A 14,903-nucleotide genomic window follows, 5' to 3' on the forward strand; every position below is an offset into this window, starting at 1 on the left:
CAATACGAGGTGCTGACAACTGCAACTCTCATACATGGTTGATGGGATCGCAAATGGCACAATCATGCTGAAAAAAACGACCGGGCGTGTTCTCGTAAAGTGAAATACACACTTACCATGTGATCCAAGAATTCCACTCCTACATAGTTACTCATGAGAAATGAAAACGTATGTCCACACAAACACTTGTATGTGCATGTTCATAGAAGCTTTATTCATAATAGCCTCAAGCTGGAAACAGCCCAAATGTCCATCATGCTGGGTGGGTAAACAGGTCGTGGTTTAACCTGTTCAACGGAATACTACTCCACGATAAAAAGGAGTGAACTACTGATGGATACATGCAACGACGTGGCTGAATCACAGAATGTGATGCTGAAGGAAAGAAGACACAGGGGCACATTCTATAGCTATCAGTCAGGGTCCAATCAGGAGACTGGAACCACACAGGAATTTGAAGGGAGAATGTTTAATATACAGAATTATTAATTATAGCAGAGAATTAGAGTTAGAGGGGTTAGCTGCTAAGAAATAATGCTAAAGAATATAGAAATAGCAACTACAAGGCTTCCCTGGTGGCGCAGTGGTTGAGAATTCGCCTGCCGATGCAGGGGACACGGGTTCGTGCCCCGGTCCGGGAAGATCCCACGTGACGCGGAGCAGCTGGGCCCGTGAGCCATGGCCGCTGGGCCTGCGCGTCCGGAACCTGTGCTCTGCCACAGGAGAGGCCTGCGTACCGCAAAAAAAAAAAAAAAAAAAAAAAAAGAAATAGCAACTACAAGGGGCAGCCACTACCCCTAAGATCTAAGACAGAGAGCTTGAGAAAGATGCCAGTCCCAGGCCGTCCGTGGCAGCCCCAGAATCCCTGCTGTTTTTGGAGAACACTTGGAGATGGCTCACTAAAAGGCAAAAGAATCCCTTTGGTGCTGCACCTGTAGAACTTGCTGGAAATCCACCCTCTGGAACTTGCCAGAAGTCAGTCCTCTAGGATGCCGGGGAAAGCAGTTCCCAAGGAAGTATCTCACCGGCGGCACTCGGCTAGGAAACCAGCTGAGGTGGGTGGCAGGGGAGCGTGCTGGCTGAGGGATGCTGCTGACTGCCAGACAACGGAGAAGCATGCATGTACGCTTGGGAGTGGGGCAGGAGAAACTGCCTATCCCGGCAGTCTGGAAGTGGGAAGCAAAACCCCTTCCTCTGTATGACAGACTCTAGGTCCATCCACCTCACTGCAAATAACACATATATATGGAATCTAAAAAAAGGAAAAAGAAAATGGTACTGATGAACCTAGTGGCAGGGCAGGAATAAATACGCAGACATAGAGAATGGACTTGAGGACACGGGATGGGGGGAGGGGGAAGCTGGGGCGAAGTGAGAGAGTGGCATGGACATATATACACTACCAAATGTAAAATAGATAGCTAGTGGCAAGCAGCCGCATAGCACAGGGAGATCAGCTCGGTGCTTTGCGACCGTCTAGAGGGGTGGGATAGGGAGGGTGGGAGGGAGGCTCAAGAGGGAGGAGATACGGAGATATATGTATGCATATTCACTTTGCTGTGCAGCAGAATCTAACACAGCAGTTCCTCCTGCAATGCCTCTCTGGCTCCCTCTACTGGAAAAATTTAACATGTCAGCCGGCAAAGGGAAAAGATTTACACGCCCAGATTCCAATTTCTCAACTTGGAGCTGTGAGGAAGTAAATTAATAACTGGCACACCATATGATTCCATTTATATGAAATTCTAGAAGAGAAAACTCGAATTTATAGTGACAGAAAGCAGATTAGTGGCGGGGATGGAGGTGGGGCTTAACTGGGAAGGGGTAAACCTTTTAGAGTGAAAGAAATGTCCCACATCTTGGCTGTGGGCATGGTTGTACAGTGGTACGCAGTTGTTAGAACACAAATTGTACACTTGAAGTGTGTGCATCTTATTGGATGTAACTTATACATCCATGAAGGTAATTTTTTTAAAAAGGTACCCATTCTGGGAAACAGGGCTCCCTGTGTGCAAATATAAATGGAACATGTACGTGTACACACACAGCAGAAATGCACCACAAATCCCACCACCAAGATTCCCCAGCTTATGCAGGTGCATATCTCTCCATGGGGTGTTATTGGAAGTAGTTTCTGGCTTTGGCTTGGTGGTTTGCTCATGCATTCTCCCTGAGGAATTCAAGTTCATCATGGGTGCCCTGGGTAGTTGGCAGAGTTTTGAAAGGGTGATGAGGTAGATGTGTGCCCACCCCCTCTCCCATTTCCCTTCTCCACAAGGGGGATCCACAGAGGGCATCTCACTAGGTTCCTAATTCTTTCAGATTATCAAATCCTCATCCAAAGAGCGAAAGCCTACAGCTCTTCTATGACCATTGGGAGTTATTCCTTGAGTCCCAGGCATGGCTTAGGGATATTTGTCCTTCACTGCTCACATCCATCCTTTGAGGTAGAACAATAGTTATTCCCATGTTACAGACAAGAAAACTGAGGCTCAGAGGCCAGCAACATGCCTAAGTGATGGCCTGCCCAAGAAGAGGCAGAACCGGGATTTGAACGTTGATCATCTGCCTCCATAGTGGGAGCTCCTGACCATCAGCTATCCTGCTGGCAGCAGCAGCCCAGGATCCTGGAAACCTTCAGTTGCTCCCTGCCCTCGGCAGAGGGTCCTAATAGGCTTTACAGACACTGAATCTTGGTTTTTTTTAACTTATTTATTTTTGGCTGCATTGGGTCTTCGTTGTTGCGTGTGGGCTTTCTCTAGTTGCGGCGAGTGGGGGCTACTCCTCGTTGCGGTGCGCGGGCTTCTCATTGCAGTGGCTTCTCTTGTTGCAGAGCATGGCCTCTAGGCGTGCGGGCTTCAGCAGTTGCGACATGCGGGCTCGGTAGTTGTGGCTCATGGGCTCTAGAGCACAGCCTCAGTAGTTGTGGCATCCGAGGCATGTGGGATCTTCCTGGACCAGGGCTCGAACCTGTGTCCCCTACGCTGACAGGCGGATTCTTAATCACTGTACCACCAGGGAAGCCTGGACACTGAATCTTTGACAGTTGGGTCTTTTCTACCCACATGATTATATTCTGAAAAAATTCAACGATACAGAAAAGCGAATTCAAGCATACAGAAAAGCTGATTTTTAAATTTTTTTTTTTTTTTTTTTTTTTGCCACGCTGCACAGCTTGTGGGATCTTAGTTCCCTGATCTGGAATGGAACCCACGCCCTCGGCAGTGAGAGCTCCGAGTCCTAACACTGGACTGCCAGGAAATTCCCAAAGCTGAAATAATTATACAGTGAAAAAACACTGACTCCTAAGAAAGGGAGACAAGGACAATACCTATGTATTTTTTTAGACCGATACTGAAATATTACTATTCACAGTAACTGTTCAGTCTTCCAAATTCATAAAACAAAAGTTAACGACTTGATATTTCAAGTACCAAAATGTACCAGGGTTTGATCCCTGGTAGGGGAACTAAGATCCCACATGCTGCGCCACACGGCCAAAAACAAAAGAGAGAGAGAAGGACAATTCCATCATCGTGATTTGTACAACAAAGAAAATAAAGTGTTTACTTTTATGTGGCAAAAAGCATTTAAAAAAAAAAAAGAGTGGCTACTCAGGGAAAAGTATGCGCTAGCAGGAGACCACGTGGAGACGGAGAAATGCTGGGGAGCCCCCAGCTGTTTGAGTCCCCACCTCTGGTGCTCGACAGAGGAGTGGTGAGCCTTCAGGTGACCCAGCACCAGCCCCTGCCTGAAGACCACTGCATGAGAGCCGCTGAGAACTGCTTGGCTGAGCCCAGTCAGTCCCTAGAGCATAAAAAAAAATCATAAAATAATGGTTATTATAAGTATATGCCACCAAACCATGGCAATGGTATCACCACTGAGTCATGGAGGTATTTTTGTGCAAAATTTTCCATCAGTATAAAAAGGCCCTACTTGATTGGAGGAACCACTGAGGAGAGAGAGAAGCTACCTCTTAATACTCTCATGGGGTCCTTAATTTAAAAATAATCCTATCGTGCTCACTTTGGCAGCACATATACTAAAATTGGAACAATAGAGAGAAGATTAGCCTGGCCCCTGCACCAGAATGACAAGCAAATCTGTGAAGCGTTCCATATTTTAAAATAATAGTAATAATCATAATCCTATCTTTTGTTTGATAACAGTGGGGAGAGCTTTTTGGACATCCCTTCGTTCCTTTCCATGGACTACCATCTCTGTTTTTATTGTTGTTATCGTTTCTAGTAAACCTTTTCTAGAAAGTACACAAACTGTACAACCTGATGAATTTTTACAAACGAACGCACATGTAACCAGCCCTCAGATCAAGAAACAAGAAGAGGGCTTCCCTGGTTGCGCAGTGGTTGAGAGTCCGCCTGCCGATGCAGGGGACACGGGTTCGTGCCCCAGTCCGGGAAGATCCCACATGCCGCGGAGCGGCTGGGCCCGTGAGCCATGGCTGCTGAGCCTGCGCGTCCGGAGCCTGTGCTCTGCAACGGGAGAGGCCACAACAGTGAGAGGCCCGCATACCGCAAAAAAAAAAAAAAAAAAAAAACAAGAAGAAAGAAAAACAACCTTTCTAAATGTTTCTAAAGGCAGTTCCTCTGCCCAGATGGAACTTTTTTTTTAACTTATTGAAGTAGAGTTGATTTACAATGTTATGTTAATTTCTGCTGTACAGCAAAGTGACTCAGTAATACACATATACATATACATTCATTTTTATATTCTTTTCCATTATGGTTTATCACAGGATATTGAATATAGTTCCCTGTGCTATACAGTAGGACCTTGTGGTTAATTCATTCTATAATATTTATAATAGTTTGCATCTGCTAATCCCAAACTTTCAGTCCATCCCTCCCCCACACCCCTCCCTCTTGGCAACCAACCACAAGTCTGTTCTCTATGTCTGTGAGTCTGTTTCTGTTTCACAGATAAGTTCATTTGTGTCCTATTTTAGTTCCACATATAAATGATATCATATGGTATTTGTCTTTTTCTGATTTGCTTCACTTCGTATGATAAGCTCCAGGTCCGTCCACGTTGCTGCAAATGACATCATTTCATTATTCTTTACGGCTGAGTAGTATTCCATGGTTTATATGGACCACATCTTCTTTATCCATTCCAGATGGAACTTTTAATGCTGACCGGAATTCTCTTGGCCCCCCTTTGCGAGTGGTACCTGTCCCCTGAGATACAGGTCACTGAGCATCGTTACATTTAGCAAGTGCTGCATAACAGACCACTCAAAATGCAATGGCTTAAAACAATAACCATTCCTTTATTATTTTGACGGCTCTGGGGATTGACCGGGCTCAGCTAAGCAGTTCTCAGGGGCTCTTGTGCAGGTGCCATCAGGCAGTGGTTGGGACTGGGTCATCTGAGGGCTCATTCACTCCTCTCTGTAGCACCTTGGATGGGGAGACCCAAACAGCTGGGGCTCCCAAGCATGTCTATCTCCCTGTGTATCTCCAGTGTGACGACTTCAGGGCAGCCAGACTTACATGGTGACTCAGGCCGTGGTGTCTGGAGCTGGCTCACACTGGATCCTGGAAGCACGTTGTGGACAGCTCTTTCCAACGCCAAAGTCCAGGGACGTCGTGTTGGTAGCTTGTTGTCAGCCATGGAAGGTGTATACACACCACAGAAATCAGCAAATGCTACACACCCAGACTCTTCTTTTTCTCCCCTACAGAGCCAGTTGTTAAACGTTTTAGGAGCACACCGCTGGACTCACGGCTCCCCATGCATGCATCCCCAGAGAGTCAGGCAGAGGCTGTATCCTCTTTCCTGACCCAGCCTCTGAAATCCCTTAGCAATGTCACTTCTGCAATGCTCTGAAAGGCGAAACAATCCCAAAGGCCTGCCCATGTCAAGGGGAGGGCTGTGGACGCCACTCCTTAATGGAGAATGGCCAGTCCCTGGAAAAGAGCACATCAGTTTGGATACGTTGTTATAACCATCTGGGGAAGATGTCTGCCATGCATCACAGGTCCCTGGAAACCGAATATCAGTACCATCCCCCAGTCACTGTGACAACCAATACAATATCCTCCCCACCAAACACACCCCCACACACACACTCCCAAATACCCTAGCAGCAGGCAGCGCCATGCCATTCTGACCCAGCCAGTCGTTGGCATTCAGCCGTGTTGGACATGTTGGCTACAAGGCACCTCGTGGTCCTCAGGAGAGCATCACACACAATCATTTTGAATACCCAGGGCTCGCATGGTACATCACTTGAAGGTCCTTGCCCCTCAGTGAAGTCTGGCTGCCCTCGTTGTGTGAGGGGACCACCCCCAGCTCCAGGAATCCCCTGTTTGCCAGTGATCGGCACACATCCATACCGGGCAAGCTGGTGGATTCGCTTGTAAACTGCAGCTAATTATTAATGCAGCTAATAACCACCTGGGGCAAAGCACACCCTAGTCTCTAAAGCGTGTCTCCACAACTTCAGTTCTCTGTTGTGGGGATGAAGGGGAATCGGGCTTTGTGCCACGTCCACGGACCGCTGGCTTGATAGAGCCTTAATCCTTAACAAGACCTTAATCAATTTATTTCAAAATAGTAACAGCTGACATGAATGGAGCACTTACTGGCATTAGATAGTATAACAAGCATTATAGATCATTGAAGCCTCTTAACCCAGGGCAACCTCCAAGGATTGTTTTGGACATTAAAACACGATGATGGGATTCAGTGCGGATGATCCAGCTTAAATGCTCAGCACGGGTGGTTTAGTAAGGGCTCAGTAAATGTCACCAGATGAAAATATTGTAGCTAAATGGTTGCTCGCCATCTTTTTATGGTGTGTAATAATAATAGCAACTAACATAATTTAGTGTCTAATATTATATCAATACCACTTTTATTTATGAAACACCAGCGATTATTTAAGCGCTTTACAAATAAATATTAATTCGTTTCATCCTCACAATAACCCTATGAAGTGGGTAAGGTTAACATCCTCATTTTCAGAAGAGGAAACTGAGGCATAAAAAGTTGAAGTGATTTGCCCTTGAGGCAAGAGGCTTAGCTGGGACTCAAACCCAGGCTGGCTGGACCCAGGCATGAGCATTTCATCACTAAGCTCTTCTGCCCTGATGGGGAAATGAAATGCGTTTCTCACTAGGTCTTGAGCTATTCACTGAGTTCTTGTTAAATAAATGTGTTTCACCTTGCTATGCCTCAGTTTGCTCATCTGTAAAGTGGGTCTCTTTAGGGAAGAATAAAGTAAGAAAATGGGAGGGAGGAGGAGGTGATGGTCATGAGGCCCTGAAATTGTAAATAATGTGGCCAGGGACAGTCTCATGGAGAAGTTGACATCTGAGCAAAGACTGAAGGGAATGTGGAGGTGAGCCAAGAAATGCTCTGGTTCCAGGTGGAGGAAACAGCCTGTGCAAAGGCCCTGAGGTGTGGAGGCCGGTGTGGCTGGGGCAGAGTGAGTGAGGGGGAGATGAGGGCAGGGAGGTGATGGGTACAGATCGTGTGGGGCTTGTGGGCTGCATTGAGGACCTTGCCCTGACCCTGAGTGAGGTGGAGCCACAGGAGGGCTCTGAGCAGGGCAGGGACAGGACCTGACTCAGGTGTTCACACCTGATAGCTGGGGAAAGGAGCAGGGAGACAGTAATGGTCCAGGTGAGAGGTGATGGAGAATAGAGGAGGTTCAAAGACTCATCCCTGGGACTTCCCTGGTGGTGCAGTGGTTAAGAATCTGCCTGCCAATTCAGAGGACACGGGTTCGAGCCCTAATCGGGAAGATCCCACATGCTGCAGAGCAACTAAACCCGCACGCCACAACTACTGAAGCCCACACACCTAGAGCCCGTGCTCCGCAACAACAGAAGCCACCTCAATGAGAAGCCCATGCACCCCAACAAAGAGTAGCCGAGTAGCCCCCGCTTGCTGCAACTAGAGAAAGCCCATGCGCAGCGATGAAGACCCAACGCAGTCAAAAATAAATAAATTTGTTTTTAAAAAAAAGACCGATCCCTGACACTGAAATCAGAGGGAGGAGGAAGGAACAGCTGAGGAGACCGACTAGGAGCCACAGGCAGACGGGAGGGGTCCAGAGGGACGTGCTGGCCCAGAGCCAAGTGAGAAGAGCGTCACCTCACTGTGTCAGGTGCTGCTGACAGGTCAAGCAAGGTGAGGATTGAACCGTGACTACTGACTCAGCACCAAGGGGGGGGTCATTGGTGACCTTGACATTTCAGGGTAGAGAAGGAGGGCAAAGTCTGATTAGAGAAGGTTTGAGAGAGAAGATCAGTAGAAAATATGGAGGCAGTGAGTGTGACAACTTTTTGGAGAAGCTTTACTATAAAGAGGAGCAAAGAAATGGGGTCAGAGCTGGAAGGGGAGGTGGAGTCAAGAGGAGTTTAATTTGTTTTCAGATGAGAGATGACTCTGTGCGAGCTGACGGGAATGATCCAGTGCAGAGGGGGAAGCTGAAAGCGCAGCAGAGAGAGGGGAGAACCGTGAGACGGTGACCTGGGGTGGGAGCAGTCACGGTGGGAAAGCACAGGTGGTACATGGGGCGGTGGGGGTCTCTGGATGTTCACTTCCCATCGATTTTAGTTTTTCTGCAAAATAAGAAGCAAGGAGGGAATTCCCTGGTGGTCCAGTGGCTAGGACTCCGTGTTTCCACTGCAGGGAGCATGGGTTCGATCCCTGGTGGGGGAACTAAGATCCCCCATGCTGCGCGGCGCGGCCAAAAAAAATGAAGAAGCAAAGAGAGAGTGAAAAGGTGGAAGGAAGTGTGATGTGTTGGGGATAGGGGAGAAGGTGTGAAATAGTTATCTACAGAGAGGAAGAGCAAGAGGATAAGAGAAATGTAATCTGATTGCCAGGCAGCACTGTGGGTACGCTTGAACATCAAGTGCACAAACTTAAAGTGAGACCAGCCAGTGGAGTTGTGTGTTGTTCTTCAGCTGCTTTAAACTGTGCGGGTACAGGCACAGGTAGGTGGAGGGCTGGATTTAACCCGGGCACGTGTTGGAAGAAGCCAGAGGAGGCAAGGGTGTACGCAAAGAATGTTTTAAATGATTAACCAAGGAATTTAAGCTGGATAAGGAAGAACTGAGGACTTGAGGGGGTGTGGTGCAGTGAAAAAGAGGTAGGGACAAAGGATGGGAGATCATAGTGGGTTGGAAGGACTGTGTGTGTGTTGGGGGGGTAGGTCTAGGGCACTGGAGGGAGAGACCTGGAAAGAGAGGAGGTGATGCGTGGGGAGTGAGAAGCCTGAGACTGAGGCTCTGAAGAGGCTGTGGTTACTGAGACAAGGTGTAGGTGCGACCACGGGATGGAGGGGCTAGAAGAACAGCTGGTCAGGGAACAAGAGAGGCCTGGTGGCAGAAGGAAGGATCGTCATCCTGGATACGGAAATCACCAAGAATGCTGATAAGAGCAGCTTGAGTGGCTGTGAGCCTGGAACTAAAATCATGGAGAAGTGAGGGGTAGTCATCTGGTTCAGCAGGTGATGATGACAAGGTGACAAACGATCTACCCTGATGATGAGATTCATAGCTGCGGCATTTGGGGGAGGATGGAGGGAGAATCTCTGGAAACAGCACCAGGGAGCAAGGAGATTTACCCACTTGGAAGGCTCACAGGACAGCTGGGTTCTGGTTAGAGCAAAAATGTGACAAGAATCTTCAGCGAAGAGATTGAAGAAATAGATTTTGCTGAAGGACAGGTCCTGGATTCCAAAGGCCCTAGAGTTGGGACAGGTTGGGGGATGGGATGGAAATGGTTTCCTCCTCGGTGGATTTTTCTCATGGGTCTTCAGTGTGCATATGGTCATATGTAAAGTGCTTAGCCAGACACAAGTGCACCGGCCAGAGACAGAAGTCGTGGTTAGCAGTCCTGGTGGGGTCGTGATCAGGCCAGGGGTTTGTTGCTTGAGGGGAAAAGGTGGGGAGAAACCGGTCCCCGTCCAGAGCCAAGTGGTAGGAAACAGATGCTGCATTTTCTTGGTTATGGCAGTCCCCCGGTCGCCCGTGTACCTGGTGAGGTCACGGTCAAGTCGCAGGGGACTTGCGTCCTGGAAGGAGAGGTGGAGGGAGGCCGGGCTGCTCTGACCCGCCGACCCCTCTCGACCTGCAGGACTCTGGCGGCCGGAGATGGGCGCCCGGCTTTCGCGGCGGCGGCTGCCCGCGGACCCGCCCATAGCCTTGGACGCGCTGCCGCCGGAGCTGCTCGTGGAGGTGCTGAGCCACGTGCCACCGCGAGCGTTAGTGACGCGCTGCCGCCCAGTGTGCCGCGCCTGGCGCGACGTGGTGGACGGGCCCACCGTGTGGCTGCTGCAGCTGGCCCGCGACCGCAGCGCGGAGGGCCGCGCTCTCTACGCGGTGGCCCAGCGCTGCCCGCCCAACAGCGAGGACGAGGAGGAGTTTCCGCTCTGTGCCCTGGCGCGCTACTGCCTGAGAGCGCCCCTCGGCCGCAACCTCATCTTCAACTCCTGCGGAGAGCGTGGGTGCCGGAGGCAGGGTCTAGCAGCAGGGGCGGGAAAAAAGAGACCAAAAGGATGTGTGGCCTGGGGACCCAGGCGAGGTGGAGTGAGTGGGCGCGGCCAGGGTGAAGCAGACAGGGGCGGGGCCGGGAGCCAGGGGACGTGGTCGAGGCTCTTGGGAAACTGGGTGGGAGGAGCCAGGGGCTGTGGGCCGTATAGCGAGCCAAGATGGCTGGGCGAGACAGAGCAGAAGGATCCAGGGGACAGGGCCGGGAAGCTATGCTTGAACTGTAGATTAGGTGGGCGCGGTTAAAGGGGGAGGAGCCCGGGGAGGCCTGGGGAGAAGCCGATTGGGTGCTGGCAGGGGCGGAGCTTGCATAGAAATATAAGGTCTTATTGCGAGGCTGTGGGGAGGGGAACTGAGTGAGTGGGCGAGACCAAGGTAGGAGGGGCCCGGAAGCGGTGGTGTAAGGAGCCCGGGGCGGGGCCAGAATTGAAGCCCAGTAGTTTGAGAGTGAAGGGAGGCAGAACAGGGGGCGGGGCCTAGAGAGGCTGGGGAGAAGCTGAGTGGATGGGCAGGGCTGAGTGACGCCGTTGTGGGGTGGGACCACGAATACAGCCTGCTGGGAGGGAGGAGCTGGTGGGCGGAGCAAGCTAGGTGGTGGCGGGTTCTCTGCGGGACGAGCTGGCGGGCGAATTCCTGGTGTTCAACCGTTTTATATCTCACAGAGGGCTTCAGAGGCTGGGAGGTGGAGCACGGCGGGAATGGCTGGGCTGTGGAAAAGAACCTAATACTGGTGCCGGGCGCTCCTTCCCAGACCTGCTTCGTGACTTCTTTCGAGTGAGTGGCCCTTGATCCCTGGTGCGAGGGAGGGGGACTCTACCCTACCGTCCTCATCCTCACCCTCACCCACTTTCAGCCTCTCCTTCGCACATTCATTTGTTCAGTCAGTCAACCAGCTAATATTTGTTAAGGGCCTACCAGGTACCAGGCACTGTTTTACATGTCAGAGACACAAGGAAAATTCAGAAAGATCAGGAACCTGCTCTTTTTTCATTTGCATTTTAGATGTAGGGTTGGGGAAGCCATTAAACGCACAAACAGTAAAAAACAAAAACAAAAACATAATAAACATTTAGAGGGCTTACTCTATGCCAGATGCTTTACATGTAAATTTTTAAATCCTGGCAATAACCCTATGACACAAATACCATTATTATAAATGGTGGATCTGGGATTCGAACCCAGCTAGTCTGACTTCAGAGCTTCTGATGGTGATAAATGCTGTGAAGACATAAAAACAGTTTGATTGGCTGATTCTCTGTATCCTCTTACCCCATACCCATTTTCCTTGTGCCCTCCCCCCACAGTCAACCATTCTCGTGGCATCTAGCTTTCTAGTAGTTACCAGTATATTAGGGGTGACGGGATATCTCATTGTTATTTTAATTTGCATGTTTCAGTTTACTAATAATTAAACATCTCTTCATGTGCTTGTTAGCTTTTTGGATTCCCTCTTTTGTAAGTTGCCTGTTCATATTTTCTATTAAGGTTGATATCTTATTCTCATTGATATACAAGAATTTCTTGTATATTCTAGCTGTCAGTCCCTTGTCCATCCTGGACATTACAGAAATCCCTCACTCTACCATCTGCATTAACTATGTCCATGGTGTTATTTGGTATTTACATATGATCAAATTCATCTTTTTGCTTTAGAATTTGTTTTTTGAAATTTTGTTTAAAAAATCCTTCCCTACCCTTAGATCCTAACAGTGTTCTCTTATACTCTCTTCTAGTAACCTCATAGTTTTATCTTTTACATTTAGATCTTTAATCCACCTTGAATGTGATGTTCGGTAAGGATCCAGTTTTCTTTTTATCCCCCTCCTTATATTGAGCCAGTTTTCCCAACACCATCTACTAAAGAATCCTTCCCTTCCCCCATGGAATGGCGGTGCCACTTCTATCATTTATGAAGTTCCCATACAAACCTAGGTCTGTCCTTGAGCACTCTGTTCAGTTCTGGTCAATTTATCAGTTCTTCTGATAAATCACTACTTCTGTTATTATGGCACATTGAAATTCGAGGAGAAGGACTGTTTACAAAGGTGCAGGCAGAACACAAGAAATACTACAGGACTCTAGGCTAGTAACAGTGGGGGGAAGGGACCTTACCACCCCTAGGCCTGGCAGGGGTAAGGGGAGGAAGCAATTACCGAAACATGAAGACAGAGAAGGCTGGGAGGAGAGGGCACTGTGGAGAGGGCCCTTTCGTTGAGAAATACAACAGTCCCACGATGATCCCTTGGGAGGGAGCCAGGAGAATAAATACCCTGATTTCACTCTCTTCTCCCTTCTATCTGCTGCTGGAGCTTCCCATTGGCTGACCCAACAGGAAGTAGAGGGTAAGGGAGACCCTTCCATACAGGCAACACAACCTTAGACCATGGGCCTCTTGGTGCTTGAGGAGACCCCAGAATTCTCTGCTCAGATGTCTAGTATGTGGGCCTCCATTTGTATTCATGTCCTGGTCCCCACAAATATTAGGGGCAGGCCTGCATACAGTCAGCCTCCTGGAGTCCACAGCAGAGTGAAGGGTGGAGGGGATCTGAGAGGCCAGTGGGGTTGCACAGCCCATCATACATCTTGTCTGGTAGAGCAACCCTGATGGGCTGCTTTAGACAGGGTAGTCAGGGGAGGCTTCTGGGAGGAGGTGATTTCCGGGAGGAGGTGATTTCTGGGCTCACTTGAATGATGGGACTCTCTACCCCCCCACCCATCCTATCATCCCCCCTTCCTAGATGGTGCTTCAAGAGGCAGCTTGTGGACTTGGTGATGGAGGGTGTGTGGCAGGAGCTGCTCGACAGCTCCCAAATCGAGATCTGTGTGGCCGACTGGTGAGTGGAGAACCCCCCGTAGTGGCAGCAGTTCTGCAGAAGGGAGTCATTTCACACCCCCATCAACTCCACGGGCTGGCACTGCTACTGTGCCCCCTTCATAGTGAGGCTGACAGAGGGGAAGCGATGGTCTCATCGTAGCAGAGCCAGGGAGGGGCGGAACTTTGGTAAGCCCAGAACCCCCAGATTCCTACACCCTCAAGCTCCTCCCCAAGGTTGTGGTTCCTTCCCAGAACACCATTAGCTCCCCACCCCCCTCCATATACACCTGACCCAAAGCCTCCTGAATCTGCCCCCAGGAGCACCCAGGCTCTTCCCCCAGGCCCTGGCTCCACCCCAGGGGCACCTAGGCTCCTCCCCCTAGTTTCCCAGGCCTAACCTCCTCAAAGTGCAGGGAGGCCAGACCTCAGTGGCCCTCCCCAACCCAGAAACCTGAGCGGGTGGTGAGGCTATCAAGGCTCACTGCCACCCGGTAGGTGGGGTGCCCGGGAGAACTGCGGCTGCATCTACCGGCTCCGGGTCCGCCTCCTGGACATGTACGAAAACGAAGTGGTCAAGTTCTCGGCATCACCCAACCCGGTCCTTCAGTGGACTGAAAGAGGCTGCCGACAGGTGGGTCCAGACTACCTTCCCTGACCCAAAGGCACACCCACCTCTCACCCTGCTCAAATTCTGCTCTCAGCACTGCTGGGTATCTATAACAACAGCTAACAATCATTGAACCCTTATTACAGGCCTGCCCAAGAGTTTCACCCATTAATTCATTTCATTAGCACAATGGCCTCATTGTTCAACAGACATTTTTGAGCACCTACTGTGTGCCTGCTATGCTCTAGTTGCTAGAAATGCAGCAGTGAACCAAAGTCCTTGCTCCATCCCCATTCTAGAGTTGGGGAAACTGAGGCACGGGAGGTTAGGTGACTGGCCCGAAGTCACCCTAAAGCGTGCAGGGCCTGATTCAACCCCAGGCTGGCTCCTGAGCCTAAACTGTCATGGTCATCATACCTCACTTATCAAAGTAACCTTTTAGGTGGTCTTTTGGTTTCCATTCCTGATCTCTTCCCACCCACCCCCAACCCAACACACAGACTCAGCATCCAGAAAGCTCCTATTAAAAAGTGAGTCAGGGGCTTCCCTGGTGGCGCAGTGGTTGAGGGTCCGCCTGCCGATGCAGGGGACACGGGTTCGTGCCCCGGTCCAGGAAGATCCCACATGCTGCGGAGCAGCTGGGCCCGTGAGCCATGGCCGCTGAGCCTGGCGTCCGGGGCCTGTTCTCCGCAACGGGAGAGGCCACAACAGTGAGAGGCCCGCGTACCGCAAAAAAAAAAAAAAAAAAAAAAAAAGTGAGTCAGGGGCTTCCCTGGTGGCGCAGTGGTTAAGAATCCGCCTGCCAATGCAGGGGACACAGGTCGAAGCCCTGGTCTGGGAAGATCCCACATGCCGCGGAGCAACTAAGCCCGTGTGCCACAACTACTGAGCCTGCAGTCTAGAGCCTGCGCACCTAAAGCCCACGCTCCGCAGCAAGAGAAGCCCGAGT

At 50.1% G+C, this 14,903-nt stretch overlaps 1 protein-coding gene and 1 non-coding gene across 7 annotated transcripts in view; both read left to right on the forward strand.

The window, feature by feature from the left end:
- FBXO17 (F-box protein 17) overlaps nucleotides 1-14,903 on the forward strand; it is a 29,502-nt gene that overhangs the window by 10,347 nt on the left and 4,252 nt on the right. For 2 of the 6 annotated variants that reach the window (XM_032612413.1, XM_032612407.1), the window contains exons 2-7: nucleotides 10,120-10,485; nucleotides 11,195-11,306; nucleotides 12,296-12,325; nucleotides 12,842-12,874; nucleotides 13,271-13,366; nucleotides 13,843-13,978. In XM_032612413.1, coding sequence (XP_032468304.1) covers nucleotides 10,137-10,485; nucleotides 11,195-11,306; nucleotides 12,296-12,325; nucleotides 12,842-12,874; nucleotides 13,271-13,366; nucleotides 13,843-13,978 — 756 coding nt within the window. In that variant the 5' untranslated portion in view covers nucleotides 10,120-10,136. The remainder of the gene's footprint in view (nucleotides 1-10,119; nucleotides 10,486-11,194; nucleotides 11,307-12,295; nucleotides 12,326-12,841; nucleotides 12,875-13,270; nucleotides 13,367-13,842; nucleotides 13,979-14,903) is intronic. The other 4 variants (XM_032612411.1, XM_032612409.1, XM_032612412.1 and 1 more) reach the window with 4 other exon arrangements.
- Nucleotides 4,022-4,128, forward strand: LOC116744869. The gene has a single exon (XR_004347197.1). It is a non-coding gene; the product is annotated as a U6 spliceosomal RNA (small nuclear RNA).

This window comes from Phocoena sinus, chromosome 19 (genome assembly GCF_008692025.1).
Source record: "Phocoena sinus isolate mPhoSin1 chromosome 19, mPhoSin1.pri, whole genome shotgun sequence".
In the NCBI taxonomy this organism is placed as follows: domain Eukaryota; kingdom Metazoa; phylum Chordata; class Mammalia; order Artiodactyla; family Phocoenidae; genus Phocoena; species Phocoena sinus.